Genomic DNA, 17,263 nt, shown 5'->3' with positions numbered 1-17,263 from the left:
AGCTGAAAATGGAGCAGCACTTGTGCGTGACCGTTATCACCAACCATCGGTGATCGGTGACTAATCAATGTTGTTATTTGAAGAGGAAATGGAAATGTTCAAAAAATTTTCACAATTTTTTCAGTAACGTTTGCTCATTTTTTTAATTAGAGTTTAAAATTTGTTGTTCTAGCCTACAGAAATTTAATCGTCAAAATGTTCGGCCGCAAAAAAGAAGTGAAAGCGAAGCAGTCCAAGTCAAGGGGCTCCAGCCTTGCTCAGGTGATCCTGTTCACATTCATTTTTTATTTTTTACTCACCATTTTTATTAGTTGAGAAGATAAGCATTTCTCTTCTACAAAAAGTTTAATTTTCCCGTAACTTCATAGCATGCATAAGGATATTTGATCATATTGGGTCCATCTTAAATCGAGGAAGAGGCAGACAAGGACAGCCACATTTGCACTTGTAAACGTAATTACGAGTGAGTCATATTCTTAGTTTTCCCAAGTCAGTAATTGTGAGAGCAACTTTAAGGGAAAATCTAAATTAGTATTCTAAGCATTAATATTCTCTCTATCTGGGCAAAGTGTTGCAGTGCTCTCTCTGTAGGTTGTGTGCCGAGCCTTGATGAAAATCCTAGATAAAAAACAGACGGTTACTGCGAGTTAAGGTTGGTAGAGCTCGTGCATCGTATGTTGAGACAAACGTCAAAATATTGTTTATGTCACCATTCACCAGTGGTGCCACCTGACTACAACTACATGTATTAACCTGTTGAGTGATGCGAATTCAGAGCTAATCGGAGAGTAACGTTTATCTCAACATACGTTGCGCGAGCTCTAGACATGTGACATCACTATAATTGAGAGGCTTGGAGGACAAAGTGCGTAAGTGCAACTTTTGCTACTTTGATTAATACGTGTTTGAAATTTTGAAATTACATGAATGTGTATGGCGGATAGAGAGTTCAAAATGACTTTTTGATGCTTCAAAATTGGAATTTAGGAGCGAATGTTTCACAGAAAATGCACGAAGAACAGTTTTACTTGAAATCATTAATATCTCATGTTTTTCAAATCCTACACCAATGCGCCGTGTCCTTCAAGCCATCCAATTACAGTTAGTTTTGATTGTGAATTCCTCAAACTATTGAAAGATATTAATACTTCATCAATGGATTTGAAATTTAATCAAGTACTGGAATCTGAGTTCAGTGCCCAAGGTGATTTTCAAATGTATGTAATAATGTTGAATCCTTCATCAGCAATCTCTGTTTTTTTTTCAAAATCGTATTTTGCACCGAAAATGTTGTAGTCGGCTTGTCAGGTTAAAAAAGTAATCGAAAGATATAATTATCCAGCCCTTTTTCTTACAACTAGTTCCTCTATTTTCCCTCTCCAATCTAAGAAAATAAAGACCAAAAATGAAGGAAAAAGTTTTTATTTACACCATCTGTAATTTTAGGTAACAAGCTACTCTGTAAACTATTCTGGTAACTAAACTAAGTATTTCTATTCTAGTCTATTCCATTTTGTTATATTACAAGATTTATTTATTTAAAAATCTCCTCAATTTAACAAACAAATATAAACTGAGTTTCTTGGTTCGTAAAATTGTAAAGGGTTCTTGTCCTATGATATAATTTAAGATTTTTCACAGATTTGTCTCATTAAGATCTTTTCTTCACCTCCTTCAACAGTATGGCTTATTCGATATTCCTGACATCGATAATCTCAACTCAGACGGAGGATGTGTTGGAGATGATGACGATGATGACGAAGCACTAGAGGCAGAACTTCTCGCACTAACTGGAGGAAGCAAACCAAAGCCTCCTGCTCGTCCACACAGAGGTGACTTGCCTCTTAAGAAATTTTTTTTAGAAGTTTGGAAGTGCCAGGAAATGGTATCTTCTTCTGGAACCTAGGTTTAAGTGCTAACAATTGTAGGTAAAGAACTTGTATCGTATGAAGTGACTGATGCTGAAAGAGGTAATTGTTTTCAACATTAACATGTTTGAACTGGAGAAAGAAAAGAATGGACAGTTGTCACATGTTTGCGCTGACTTTTTTGCAGCTCTTGAGACTCTACATCTTTCATTGTTCTGCCTTCCCCCCAGAAATTTTAGAAGCCGCCTTGGCACCAAAGCCTAGTTCTTAGGAGCCATCTAAAGTTTTTTTAACTTTTTGCATTTCCATCATAGCAAATAAAACTGCAATTTCAAAAAATCGACTGGGTGCATTAACTCTTTTAGGCAGCACACTGTCCCAGGGCCCCCAATTTTTAGACACCAAAACCCAACTTTCAGGTGCATTTCGTAAATGATGCCTGGGAAAGGCAGTACACTGACATCTTCAGAGATGGAAAAATTGAACTTGTGTTTTCTTTTTCTATTTTTTCTCTAGCTGCACCTCTACCTCCTGATCAGCTGGACAAATTGGTAGCTGAAAGTCTTAGAGATGAAGATTCAGGTGATGATGAATCTGTCGATGAAAATGATCCTGAACTTCTTGTAAGTTATATCAATTTGCAAGTACTGTAATTATATAGTATTAACATAGGCGTGCACTTTGAAAAACACAGGGTTTTTGGTGATATCTTACCATGTAATTTTTAACCCAATTTTCGGGAATGACCTTGGTTTTTCCCCTATACCCATCAATTTGCAGAAACTCCAAATTTTCCTCAAAAAACAAGCCTCTTGGTGGAACATCGGTGCATGATGGAGACAAACTAGGTCATTTTCTATCAATAGGCTAAAAATCCTTGGTGTACTACACATTGCATGCCTAAAACATCTTTTCCACTGTGTCTGATCCGAAGGTTACTCCAGTCAGATGGCATAGCCCATCCATATACCCCCATGCAAAACTCATCTGGTTGTTTCGCATCTAAAAGAACAGGAAAATTATTTAATTTACTTAAATGTCCCATAAGGTTTCTCCTCTTTACTTTTTGCTGTTGAAGTAACGTTAGTTTTTTTTATCATCCACCAATTTTCTGAAAAATCTAGTGTTTTATTATCACATTTTTTAGCACCTAACAAATGCATTTTTGGGGAAAATTCGATTTTTTAACAGATTCTTGGGTAATAAAAAAAAGAAAAAAGTCATTTTCAGCTTCAGCAGCAAAAATCAAGTGGAAGTAAGTAGTCCCAGGAAGCATCTGAAAAAAATAATTTTTTGTTCATTCAGATTCAAAACAAATATGTAAAAGTGCTTTGCGCCGGAGGTGGGGGTGTCTGCAGGTCCCTCCACAAATGGGTCAGGAATTGCTGCATGATTGAGGCCAGTCAAGGTCATTCTCAAGTTCAGCAGCTTAAAATTGGCCTTAACATTTTACCAAGGACCATCCACCAATTCATCTGACAATCGAATTTCCCGAAAAATGCCTTCTTTAGGTGACATTAAATGTGTTTTTGGAAGACTTTATTTTCCGGAAAATTTGTGGATGAAGAAATAAACCGGTCATTTTCATATTTAGGGCTAAAAATTACCTCCTTTAATCATCATATCTCCAATGTTTTTTTAAAAAAATGTTTGCAGATCTGTGTAATTACAATATTCTGACCACACAGTAGGATAGGACTAATTCAGGTAACTCCTTTTCAGAAAGTAAACCCTATTTTGTCACAAAAATGTAAGAAAATACATGAATAGCTGTTTACACACCAGAAAGTATCAATTTTTCGACATACCAATTTTAGAAATGATGAATCATCATTGCATTTGTTTGATTAATTCTCTTCAATCTCAACAATATTTTAGGCTGAGCTTGGTGAGCTGCAAGGAGGCAGTCCAGAACTTGAACCTGAACCAGAAGATAAATCAGCGATTGAAGGAGCCTTTAACCCCTTAGAAAATATCCTCTCAGAACGTTTAAAACTTTATGTGCAAGCAGAAAGCAATGCCAAATCTGCTGGTGATACTTCGAAAGCTAGAAGGTAGGTGGTTCATTCTCTCCTTTATTCTGGTTAATTATCTGGTTAATCCGTAGTAAATAAATTGACAAAATGGACTACCAGACAAGGAACAATTAAAGCATTATGACACATGTTTCCTAATCAAAATTTTATGCAGAACTGGAATCGGATAGCAAAAATTGCTCAATTTAGACCCCAAAATAAGATATTAATGTTTTTAGTTAATTTTGGCTGCATAAAATTTGAATTGCTTGCTCACAAGAAAAACAACAGTCTACTCGAATCAAATCGAGCACTGCACTGGTATTGGCTGAGTTTGTAATTGATCAGTGCCACCTTCTATACGCTCTGCCTTCCCTTCCCTATGTTGTTCAAAGTTTAAACAATGTGTAATAGCTGAGCTGAAATTCCAAGATTGAGTTTGTCATTTTTTAATGCTGCAGAGACTATTAAAGCGATGCTTTAATAGTGCGCGATTTGACTTGAGGACTGAAGAGTGTTTTTTTCATGAGTGGAATGTTTGATTTCATGCATGGATAAAGTTTTTTTTTTTGCAGCAATTTTTATTGCCGGAATCGTGTTTTTTTTTTTAAATTTTAATTAGGAAAATCAAACAGAGTGCTTTAGTTTGCACCTTGTCTAGTGATCCATTCAAACTAAAATCAGGAAAAAATAATCTGCAACATTACTGAACAGGATGACTAACAGATTGCAAACAGAAGCATCAAGAAAAAGCATTTCATTTTTAAACTTGAGTCTCTGAAGTTAGATTTTCATGCAGTCTGAAAGTATTTCTGAAAAATTATCTCATCACAGAACAGAATGCAAGAAGAAATATCTTAAAACCTAGGAGTGGCAGGAAAAAGAAGGTGCATTATTATTCATTGTGAAACTTGGTAGCATCAAGGTCATTAGGTTAGTTTTGCTAGTCACTGAATTGTTTTTAGATGATTTTAGGTTACAGACCAGCAAAAAATAATCAGTTCTATTCAAACACTGCAGTTCCCTTGTCCAACATTAAGGAAGATGTTGTCTTTTAACAAGCACGGTGTAAAAGGTGTTCCATTGTGGTAGTAGATACCATGGTTTCTTCCATCTTGGTTGCATTTGTGTTTTAAGTCAAAAAGCCAGTGGAAATTTGCATATCACTAATTGATGAATCCAAGAGGGAAGAAGCTGTTGTATACACTATCGTAATAGATGACTCTATACATTGTGTATTTGAAAGGACATTATCCACGTCAATATTGGATGTAAAAACTAGACGTTTGAACGGATCTTATTATCATTTGCTGATCTACAATTTTTAATTATCAAAATGCAATTCTGTAACTAAAGCAACTGACCCACGACAAGAGGATTTTTGGCCACAAATTTCAGCATCCTGAACCTCCTGAACTTGAAACCGTCTCGATTGTTTCAAATGTACATCCAAATATTTTGGATGGAGGTAAAGTCGTAATAAAGCTGAAAATGGAGTGTGCAGCTCCGAAAGAATTGTCCTCAAATGTATAAAAAGTGAGTGACCTCTAGAGCCTACGTAACTGACAACAAGGTGCACCCATTGTACATTCAAATCTCCATTTTAAAGGCAATGTCAAGTCTAGGAAGTTCTAAGTAGCATCGTACATTTTTCATCTTTGAATTTTTTAAGAGTTGTGGAACTATGTTTGATCGAAAATCCCTTTTGGAGAAAATTCTTACAGAACTATTTTCTTGATAATATGTACATTCCACCACTGTAGGTTCAATCGAGGGATCAAGACTTTGAACGAACTGTTGAGCACGATAAAAAGAGGCGGAACGATTGATGAAGCTGACATTCCTCCTCCTGTTAGTGTTAATGTCCAAAAACCAGCGCCTCCTCCTGCTCCTGTGCAGACTCAACCTTCAGACCCGGAACCCTCTCCACCTGTATACTCACCAAGTACACCACCACCAATTCCTGATCGACCATCCATTCATCCAATGGAAGGTTAGTCAAACTTTTCTGGTATTGCTATTTAGTATGGTAGGATAAAATGATTTTAAGTTTCCACTCTTAGAATTGAATCAATAATGTATCTATGCATCCTTGCTTTAATTACTTGTCGACATCTGAAAGAGCCTACAGAAATAGCTCAGTTACGAAGGTTGTCCCACAATGGCCCGGACTGGTGCTGTAACTCAAAAACTAATCAACGGATTGAGTTGATCTTGGGCTCATTCGAAAGATAAAGTCAAAAGAAAGTGATTGCACTAAAGATCCTTTTATTTGGATGAAAATTGACAAAGTTATGACAAATTAAAAACAGGTGGTAAGAAAATACCCTACCGTTTTTTTCAACTTGTTTCTTTTCGTTTTACTCATCAAAATTTTCCGGTGATCTTTCCCGAGAGAAAATGACTTGGCAACAAATGCTAATTGCTTCTTTTGATTTAGAGGGCATGGTTCATCAGCATTTTTTAGCCGATAAAACCACGGTGGACAGTGATTATTATTGCAAAGTTGTGACGGATTTTTGCAAGTACGTCTTGTGAAAACGTCTGCAATTGAGAGCAACCTAGATGCTCCATCAGGACAAGGTGCGTCCTCACAATTTGAATGCCACCAGTAATTTTATGTGAAAGAATGGAGTTGAGGGTCTCAGGCACCCGCCATACAGCCCCGATCCTGCTCCATGCGACTTTTGGTTGTTTCCGCAATTGAAGAAAGCTCTCCGCAGCAAGCAATTTGAATCAAAAGATACAATCAAGAACAAAGTCCAAGCATTCTTCAAACGCCTCCCCATGGAAGATTTCCAGAAGACGATCTTGACAAAACGGAAGGAGCGGATGGAAAAATGTATTTGATTTTAAGGCAAATATTTTGAGAAAGAGAGAGATATACTTGATGACACAGAGGAAAGCGAAAATGAAGATTGAATTTTGAATTTGTTAAAAGTAATTTTTTATTTAAAAAAAAATGGTAGGGTGTTTTCTTACAACCTGAATTTAAAGTGTCATAACTTAGTCAATTTTCATCCAAATAAATTAATCTTTAACGCAATCACTTCCTTTTGACTTCATCTTTCGAATAAGCCCATGATCAGCTCAATCCTTTGATTAGTTTTTAAGTTACAGCACCTGTCCGGGTCATTTTGGGACATCCTTTGTATGAACCCATTGGATCCTCTGGAGACAATGGAGTCGATGGCCAAAGTTCAAAACCACGTATTTCCATTGCGATGTTTCAAAATTTCTGCTCCCACTTTACTTCTTCGATGAGAAACAAGCCAACTTGATAGCTTAAAACTCATATAGTATATGTATGTCTGCTAACAGAGAAGAAAAATCCGGGAAGTTTTTCAAAAAACGCATGGACTAGTATTTCGAAGGAAAAATAAAACATGACTGATAGTCTGTAATGTTACAAACGGAGATCCATGGTTTTGCACTGTAGTCATCAAAGTACATCACAAATGTATAAAGAATTAAAAGGACTTTCCAACATGTCCTTTGCTACTTTGGCTGGATGCACCCTTTTTTTGTTGATTTTCTCAAGCCAAAAGTCTGATGAGTTCTTAAGAGGCAAACTCTGAAAAGTTCTTGGTGACCAATTTTTTCTGCTGGGCATATTAATTGAGCTTTCAACCAAGAGAAATACTATTTTTAAATTTCTTCCTTCTGGAATGTGCTCCACAAGAAAAAAACGAAAGAAAGTTTGTGGCCATTTCCTCCGTTACTTGTCCTTTACAAACATTGCTGGATAGAGGTAGAAAAAGAAATAGTAAAAACTGAAGGTCCCTAGCTTGTTACTAATAATTCCAACCATGTTGAGAAACTTGAAATTGTTTGTGTGTAGACTCTCCCAAAGTCTGAATTTAGGATGGAAATTAGATTTGATGTTGGCTCCAAAACGGTATTTTTTTAATTTGCATCAATTGATTATTCACAATACTGGGTTACGTTTTGAAAATTCTGACCTCGGCTCACCTTTATTTTTCCCTCTAAAGAAAACATAATAACTTTTCATAAAACTGTTCTACCTGATGATTCAGAACCTGTACCGGAGGGGCCTGCTCCAATGGAACCAACAAAAACCGGTGAAGAATCAAAACCATCCTGTGACCCGGAAGTACTAACAGCCCTGGTTGAAAGGCAAAATGCGTACAAAAAAGCAGCTGTTATGATGAAACGCAGTGGGGATAATACAACTGCCTTAAATTATATAAAAATTGTTAAGGTAAGCTTTGATACTCTACCCTCCTAGATACAAATTCACTAGCAATCCAAGATTTCACTAGTTGATATTTATAGGTTAATTTCTAGTAAATTAAATATTTCTAGTCTGAAAATAAGCATTTATCGCAATATCTACAGTATATCATAAAATACAGAATTTTTAAAATTTTGACGGTTTAAATATGAGAAAAATATTTCCAGAGCAAAATTACAGAAAAGTTTGTGTTTTTGATGAATTTTTTCTTTTGAAACATCGAAAACTTGAAAGCTTTTTATTAAAAACGCACACAATTTCATAAACTACTAAAATTTAACTATATTTCTGAGTATTTCAGAAAATGCCTGATTTTGCTGTTTGCCTGTGACATATATTTAATTTAAGAAAATATTTAGAAATTAACTACGCAGTAGACTACTTGATGGTAATTGTAGTAGAATGTTTCCATTGTCATCCGTATATTATGGGGCTGTGCGAATATTCGCTTCGTCTGTCTCGCGCACTATTCGCAAATTGCGAATAATTGTGCTGTCGCGAATAGTGAATTTTTGAACTGACATTTTCAAATATTCGCGCCGTCACGAGGAATGAATTTTCAAATATTCGCGCTATCAAAAATAACGAATTTCCGAGTGACAATCGTGAAACGTTGCGAGGACCTGCGCAAGGCTTTTGCTTCCTCCCGAGACATTGCAAACGGCAGATCTCCCTTGATCTTTACCGACTTTGCCGAGTTTACGAACAGCGAGTGCGATTGCGATTGTAGGAATAAGCAAAGAGCCCAAATCAAGGATTGAAAGACACAGAAATTTCTGAAATTAAAACAAAAAGTTCATAAACACATTTTTAATTAAAGCGAAAAAAATAAAATACTAAAATGTGTCTAGTGATCCTTCGATACTAGCTTGACTGCCCGCGCAGTTACCTTCAAATCCTGGAAATGCATACGTAACTGCAGGGACAGTCAAGCCAGTATCCAGGGATCTTCGAACAAATTCTTAACAGCCTAGGCTACTATCATAGCATTTCATTGTTTTCTGTGCAGGCGTATGAGCAAATGGAAAATTCTTAAAAATTAGTCACATTTTTTTTGTCGACTTTTGCAATATTCGCGAATTTTCACACTTAAAAAAGTCATTTCCGATTATTCGTTTTACTATTCGTAGCTGTGAATAATTGACTTAAATTATTTGTTATTTGCTTCGCTATTCGCGAATAGTTGCCGAAATTATTCGCTATTCGCTTCGTTCGGAAAATTCACTATTCGCACAGCCCTAGTATATTATGTACGATTAATGACGTAGAGATATAGGAAATAATTTAATGGAATTTTTATATAGTTCAATGCATATTTAATTGTATGTATTAAAGATGTCTCTAGAAAATATGTAATTTTTTCCAGCAATTTGATTTAGTAATCCAAGGTGCGAAAGATGGTCAGCCAATAGATCTCAGTGAGATGCCTGATCCTCCGAACATAGCCTCCTCCGCTTCAACTGGAAATTCCGAGCCCTCTGTTCAGCTTAACGAGACCCAAAAATCCAGCGATGTAGATGCTAAAAGCTCAGATGCCCCGCAGATCACTATCACCGAGGAAACACCCGCTCCAGTGTCTGAATCAGCCCCATCAACACCTCTGGAAGCGCTCGAGCAACGACTTGCAGTTTATGTTAAGTCAGAAGAACAGGCCAAAGAAGAGAACAATTCAAGCAAAGCCAGGAGAATGGGTAGAATTGTAAAGCAGTACAAAGATGCCATCAAAGCTCATAAAGCTGGCAGATCCATTCCATACGATGAACTTCCTACTCCGCCAGGTTTGAATTTACTATGCTCCTCTTTTTTTTAAAATTGCAAAATATTTTGCATACAAATCAAAGTATATCCCCAAGCCTTTCACCGAGTATTTAAGAATCAATCTAAAATAAACACACCATAAAGCTATTAGGACGTCCCCTTCAAGAAAAGTAAAGATACATTGAAAAATCACTGATTTTTCATGATTTGGCACAAAAATTAGAGATTTTTGCGAAGAACTTAGTGAAAGGGTCATGGAGGTATGCAAATTTTTACAAATTGTCAATCCTATCACGTTCCTGCAAAACCTTACCTAAATTGTGCTTAAGTTGATTCACTCTTATTTTCTTTTTTCAAAACCGAATTTCTGTGACTTTTGCAAAAATCTGCCCTTGTCAGAGTTCAGAATGCGTGTCTAGTAAGGAAAACGGGAGGAAAAGGCAATGAAAAAGCATGGATTTCTGGATACCTCTGAAACAAAGAATTTCTTAGGGAGTACGGAAAAAAAAAAAAAAGTTGTTAAGGTAACATCCTAGATGTTAAAAATCTGTGCAACACCTTTTGAATGTTGTTATGGGTACTATGGCTGTTAAAGTGGTAACCTAGCTACATTGAATTAACAACCGTAGCGTTCTTATCAACATTCAAGAGTTGTCGCGCAGCTTTTTAACATTTGGGATGTCACTTCAGCAACTTTTTTTTCTGTGAAAGGAAAGGGTAATAAGAAAGCAATGATTTTAAATGATGACCTATCAGTAGTCCCTGAGGCTATTCATACTTTTTTGTAGGGTGTGGGGGGGGTTTTATAAAATTAATGCTAGCCCTGATATTTAGATGATTATTTTATTTTATATAAATTTCAAAACATCATTTGTATAATTTTTTAATTTGGTTACATGAAAAATGCGAACAGAAATCAGCCGGAATGAAACATTTTCTTGTCTGTGAGTAACTTGATTTTTCCTCAAAATAATAAATTATATTTTATTTACAGGCTTTCCTCCAATCCCTGGAGCACCTCCTCCTGCTGACACTCAGGGTGACAGCAGCAAAATCCCTGCTCCAAGAGAGCCCTCACGCAGCCCATCCCCCAGTCCAAGGCCATCCCCACAGCCATCACCAGTGCCTCCCAAACGTTCCTCAGAAGATGCTGGTCCAAGTGAGCCCATGCCTAAGGTGAACGTACGCAAAGCTCCAGGCTCCCGGCAAGAAAAACAGCTTGCCATTTTACTGGAACGACAAGCTCAATTCAAACAAGCGGCAATAGAGGCCAAGAAAAATGGAGACTTGGAAGTTGCCAAAGAACATTTACGGAATATCAAAGGATTGCAACCGCTAATTGAAGCTTCGAACTGTGGTCTCCCAATTGACATGAGCACAGTACCTCTACCACCAAATGCAAAAGAGGAAATCGAAGCCGGTTTTGATATCGTTTCTGTAGCTGAGAGTTTAACAGGATCAGATATTGAGATTTTTCAAAAATTGCAGGAAGACTTGAAAGAGCAGATGAAAATGTGTATGCGAACGCGTGATCATTACAAGGCTGTGGGTGATGTAGGAAGTGCCAATAAATTTGAACAATTAGCATTACATTCAAAGAAGGACTTGGATGTGGTGCGAGCCTGTGAGAAGCGTGATACTCTACCTAAATTTCATTATGAAAATAGGACATTTACAATACTACAGTGAGTATCCCTGTATTCTATACTTTAGTTTTAATCTACCCCTAATCCTTGTAAAATTAAAACGGCTGTATACTAAATGGTAAAAAGATTATCACTGTTTTATCTGTTTTTCTTGTTTCCTCCCCAGAGTTGTTCAGTACTATCAGCAGTTGGCGCAAGGATTGCACTATTGTGTCATGCGTCACATCATGTCCATGACGGTGTTTCCATGCCATCCAGGATTTTGTGGGATGCTAAGCTGAGCTCACTAGCTGATTGTTATCTGCTGATGAAATAAAAAAAGACCTAAACTGCAGTAGATCTCTCGGCGTTACCCCAGCTTAGTATTCAATGCTTTTGCCTGAGCTGAACATTCTCCCCTCTCAATCTTGTAATGAAATTCTTCAGAGTTTATTTCATAACTCTAATTCTATTGTTTGAATTTTCTGGCTTTGATTTCTCCATAGAAAAGTGTTGCAATATTCCACTAACCTGTTGCTAATTAGCAAATACAAGTTATTTACAGTTATCAATGGAGGCACTGGATGCGAAAAGGGCACTTCTCGATTGCAGTGTTTTAGAATCTCTGTTGCTCATTAATCCCTCGGAGAAGAATTCAATGGGTGATTTTTCCAGAATTCTCTTTGTAGAAAATTGTAAAATCATGAGGAATATCCAATAAAATTCTTAGTGGAATGAATGTATTCACTTTCTTTACAATGAATGAAATATTAGAGGAGACTCTAAAACACTGCAACCGAGAAGTACTCTTTTCGCATCCAGTGCCTCAATTCCACAATACTTTTAAATGAACAAAGTGAGATATTCTTCAGGTTCAATTCGCTGAAACTTATGCATGTTGTTTTGTGAATAATTTTAAAAAGGTTTTCTCGTTTGAGATACTTTCTTTTTTACGTGCTTGACTGAAAGACAGCAATCTTCTATCTCACTCTCCAGCGCCTCAAACCTAAATAAATAATTAAAGATTTATTCATTGAAACCATTTATTTAATCTGTTTCTAGGTGTAATACTGATCTAATGGATAATGATTTAGAAGTAACTATTGTTCAAGGAACTAATTTTAATGTAGCAAAACCTAAAGATGTAGATACTTATGTGAAGTTAGAATTTCCATGGCCAACAGTAAGTACTGAGACTCTTTTCTTCTTGTTTGAAACTAACCATTTTTTTTTTAAAAAAATAAAAAAAATATATATATGTAATTTATTTTTGGATTATTATAATTCTACAGGGACTAGCCAACTTAGACAGGGTAGCTAACATGATTTTTTCAAAATTGTTATCAGCTCTCCCTTCCCCTTTGTAACTCACCAGAAAAAGATGCAGAAGTTTTTCGAATGTTTTAACGGATTTTATAACGCAATCATGCCACATTGTAAGCAGGTGTCAATGCTAAAAATACTTCTTGAATCACAAAGCTGGCCCTTACCAAATCGGCTAGAATTTTTATTTGTTGTAAACGGTGCTCAGTACATTAAGTTTTTCCTTGAATTAACAGAAAAATATTATTTCCTGCAGAAACATTTTTGGGTGGAAGAAACCTTGGGTACTCAGAATCCCTGAGTATTGTTGATGAGAGCAATTTTTTACATCTTAACCTGACTCATGTACTCGTTATGTATAAATCTTGATTACATAAGCTTGCTGTGGTTTACCACCAACCTACATTTATGATCCACTGATTTTCATTATTGTATTTAGTCTTTGTTTGCTCAATTTTTTGTCTGCAGGAAGAACCAGTAAGGAAAAAAACTGCTGTGATTTACGATACCAATAGTCCTAAGTATGATGCTGTGTTTACATTTCCTATTCAGAGGAATGTCCGTGCTTGCCAGCGAGTTTTCAAAAGGCATGCCCTTAAATGTGAAGTTTATTCTCGAGGGTGAGTGTCTTTCTGTTTGTGATCAGTTTAAAAAGCATGGAAAATGTAGTTTGTGTGCAAGCATGTAGTTCCACTCTAATTAAGTAAGAAGTTCAGTCACTGAAACCATCTTTTTAAGTTTTTGGAACCCAAAGAATTGAATGTCACCACCTCCAATATGTTTTCTCTTCTCTTTAGCATGATGAATGTCTTTCCTGTCCTGTCCTCTCCATCTTCCTACCCGTTTTTTTTTTGCGTCAAAGCGCAGTCGGAAAAATCTGAGAAAAATAACCTAAAAAGAGTTAAGCCGTCTTGACAAAATAAATTAACATTATTGTATAACCAGTCACTGCATTTAGTTATCTTCTTACCGATTATTTTCGGTATGAAAGTCATAGTAAATTATCAAGTCTATGTTCTGTATGATTAATTTCTGTCAGATTTGCATTTTCAGTAATGTTTCCTTTTTTTCTTTCTTCGTATTATTTTTATTTTATTTTTTTTTTGTAGTAGTTTTGCTATGTTATTAATTTCCAGCAGCTGTGAGTGGTTTTCATGTTGCAGGAGTTTTCTTTTTGGGCTCGCTGGAACGGACACACTCATTGGAACAGCTATGGTCAAACTTCAACCATTGGAAGATAAATGCACTCTTCATGAAGCATATGATGTAAGTATTTCAAATTTTCCTCCTCACCTGAAGTTTTACTTCTTCACATCAATCTTCCTGTTATAAAAACTGCTTTTCACAGGATTACCATTTTTCTGTGAAACCTGCAAATCTTTGCATCTCAGCATGAGAGTGCTGAAAGTTCTAACTGTAGTCTACACAGGGGCAGCCTCAATTTGCAAAAAAGATGAGCCAAGAATAATGTGAATGACTGTGCTAAATTTGCTGCGGCAGGCCTCCTTGTGGAAACCTTCCCTAACTTTGAAAAGCTTCATATCGTAATTAGTATAACATTTTTTTTCAAGTGTACGGCAAACATCAAAAATAGAATTTTAGGAAGACTGGCAATTTGATTATCTAATGTGTTTCTTTTCTGTTTGCTTTGTCTCAATTTTTTAATTTAATTTCTTATTTGTTGCAGTTAATGAATGGACGGAAAACTGTTGGCGGTAAATTAGAAGTTAAAATTCGCATACGCAACCCGATTGTGAATAAGCATCTGGAGCAAGTACAAGAAAAATGGCTTGTGATACATGAATAATGTTAAAAGATGTACATTTCCTGACATCCATTTCCTCAGGAATTTAAGGACAGCAAATAACTATTTTGCATTTATGAAGTAGGTATTTGTTGTTCCATTTTCCTCTTTCACTCTCTCTCTCAACTATTTTCACATTTTCAGAGTTATTTATCATGCAGAATGTAACACGATGACCTTTAAGTAGTTTTCCTGGAAAAAAAATCTCCATGCTCAAGGAAGGTGAACTTTTTAGAAGCTCAAAGCTGTTGGCTTATTTCTGTTTGAAAAATGTTAGCTACCCAAGTGATATACTTTCACCCGGTTTTTAGAGAATAACTCTGAAAAGTAGCAGTCAGTCTCTGAAAGATATGTCTTCAAATTTTTTATTCATTTCTATTTTTGCACCATAAAATTATGTCCAAATAGAATCAACTTCAGTATGAAAAAGGATCGAGAGGAGCCAAAAGTTTTATTTTTTGACAATTATTTGCGCTAAATTCTACTTAAGCTTAAGTTTGTTTCCATTTTGTAGTGTGTAATCGTGCAACCGGCTTATTATTACCATTAGTAATGTATCATTTGCTTAATCGAGTTTCTCTACCTCCAATCAATTTCTTTTTTTAACTTTAAAGTTCTATTTCGCACTTGAATTTTGTGAGCTGGGCTGTGTACTTCCTTTGCATGTGACATATACGATCTTTCTTTTTATCTTCTCCAAAAATTTCCAAATATTTGCTGCGTCTCATATGGCTGGTTTCCACTTTTTATTATTTTTTGGTTGGTTATGAAATGAGGGTATATCATTGAATCATTGTAGTGTTTGAGGTATGATTATATGATGGGAAGAAATAAGTTTGTCTTTATTTTTAGAACTGCCATCAGATAATTTACTAACAATGTATTTTCCCAAAATCAATCAATTGTGGTCCTGCTTTTTTGTGAGTTCTTCAATGAGACCGGTTTAGAAGCAATGTGGGAGACGCTCTCAGCTTCAGAAATGAATGAAATAGGCTTTCTTGACTGTATTAATGTTTTTTACTATTATTAATTTCACATGCAGTACTTTTTATAGGAACAAAAAGGATCTGCATTTTAACAATTTCAGCCTTTTTGCCAGTAAAGTGAATGCATCCTCAAAAATGTGGAAAGTCAGAGATGAACCCTGTGTAATTACGGTATCTGAATTGTTTTCCTGTTAAATTTTCCCAGCCTATTGAAAGCCTTTCTCTCACTCGTGTAATAATACTGACAATGAATTGAAGAGTTCAACTTTAACTTTAAAACTTAACAAGCACCTAAACTATGTTACTTTTGGTATTTGAGAAAAGTTTAAAGTTATTTAAAACTCCCAGAAAAACAAGTTTCTGCTCCTCTCCTGTTTTTACTATAATTTTCAACTCATGAAATATTATGGTTAGTTTTGAAGGGTCGGTGAAATAATACAAATTTTAAATTTTTCGCTTTGGCTTCATGTTTTTATTTGTAACTATTTTATCACCAATATGAAATACTTTGTTGGGGTATAGGATAGCCCCCAAGCTCCACCGCCTTCCTTAGTTTGTCCTATCGATATTTAAACATTAATTTTTAAGCTGATCACTTAAGTACTTTCTCTGCTTTAAATTTTGTTACTGAAATATCAAGTTCAGTTAGCCATGAAGCCACTTGCCGATACCATTTATCACTATAATGTACCGCATCAAGCATTAAACTTGCATTATTTGATTTTAATGTTAAGATGAAGCTATTTTTTTACCATTCTAGCTGTTAAGTTGTTTTCTTCTTTTTTCTCCTTTTTCTAATTGTATTTTGTTATCAGTACTTTCCTCTTTTTGCAAATTTTCCGCCCAAGTTGAACGAAAATAAATTTATTTTGTTAATATGTTATTCAAGTATTGATTTTTATTTTTCTCACCCATGCAGGATCAGTCAGTTATATCGAACCTTTTCTTCTCATCAAAAATCGAGAAAAATGCGCCACCTGGAGGCGGTGTTTCGTTTTAAAACTACGCTACAAAGGGCGATTTTCTATCAAAAGAAGCGGGTGCGCTTGTTGGCCTTCTTCCCATATGAATGCCATCTAATCCTTGTCCCCATTTTTCCAGCCCCCTCCCCTTTTTTCTCTTGTCCCTGTAGTTTTTTTCTTCTCTTATTTTCTCCTCCCTCTTTCTTCTTTTCTCTATCATTTCCTTTTCTCTTTCTTCCTTTCCTCCTCCCTTTCTTTTTTATTTTGGCGCCTTTTGTGTCAAGGAAATGTTGCCAAATTTCCTTTGACAGTAGGTAAATCACGAATTTTGGGGACAAATTGTAAGTATTTTTCTCCCGATTTTTCAGAGAACTTTTTATGTAATATATGACCTAAAGTATCGAACAATTTCAAAGAAAAATTATTCATGACTTTCTTTAAAAAAAGGAGAAAAGAAAGAAAAAGAAAAACATGTGAAAGGAAATGATAGGCGTCATTGGAATGCTCATACGGCGTTTTTACTTAGAACGGCAGAATTCGGGGCCTTGTTTCATTGCTCCTATTCTGCCGGGCTAAGGAAAAACGTCGTATGAACATTCGAGAGTTGCCAAATTTCCTTCACTAGAATGTTCATTTTTGAGAAAATTTATGAATATTTTTCATTGAA

The 17,263-nt window shown here is 35.7% G+C and overlaps 1 protein-coding gene across 2 annotated transcripts; it reads left to right on the top strand.

The window, feature by feature from the left end:
* The first annotated feature begins 55 nt into the window (after window positions 1-55).
* l(2)gd1 (lethal (2) giant discs 1) lies at window positions 56-16,517 on the top strand. Of its 2 annotated transcripts, none has more exons than XM_019044149.2 (12): window positions 56-261; window positions 1,682-1,832; window positions 2,385-2,491; window positions 3,747-3,922; window positions 5,647-5,876; window positions 7,921-8,105; window positions 9,505-9,916; window positions 10,891-11,581; window positions 12,584-12,704; window positions 13,313-13,464; window positions 14,008-14,110; window positions 14,532-16,517. In XM_019044149.2, exons 1-12 carry the CDS (start codon window positions 196-198, stop codon window positions 14,649-14,651), a joined length of 2,514 nt encoding a protein of 837 aa, XP_018899694.2. In that variant the 5' UTR covers window positions 56-195; the 3' UTR covers window positions 14,652-16,517. The 2 variants fall into 2 exon arrangements, with proteins under 2 accessions (XP_018899694.2, XP_018899693.2); XM_019044148.2 differs by having other exon boundaries at window positions 13,984-14,110.
* Window positions 16,518-17,263: the final 746 nt, after the last annotated feature.

The sequence above is a fragment of the Bemisia tabaci genome, chromosome 1, assembly GCF_918797505.1.
Source record: "Bemisia tabaci chromosome 1, PGI_BMITA_v3".
In the NCBI taxonomy this organism is placed as follows: Eukaryota; Metazoa; Arthropoda; class Insecta; order Hemiptera; family Aleyrodidae; genus Bemisia; species Bemisia tabaci.
Note: the sequence above shows the minus strand (reverse complement) of the source record. Positions and strands in the feature narration are given on the sequence as shown.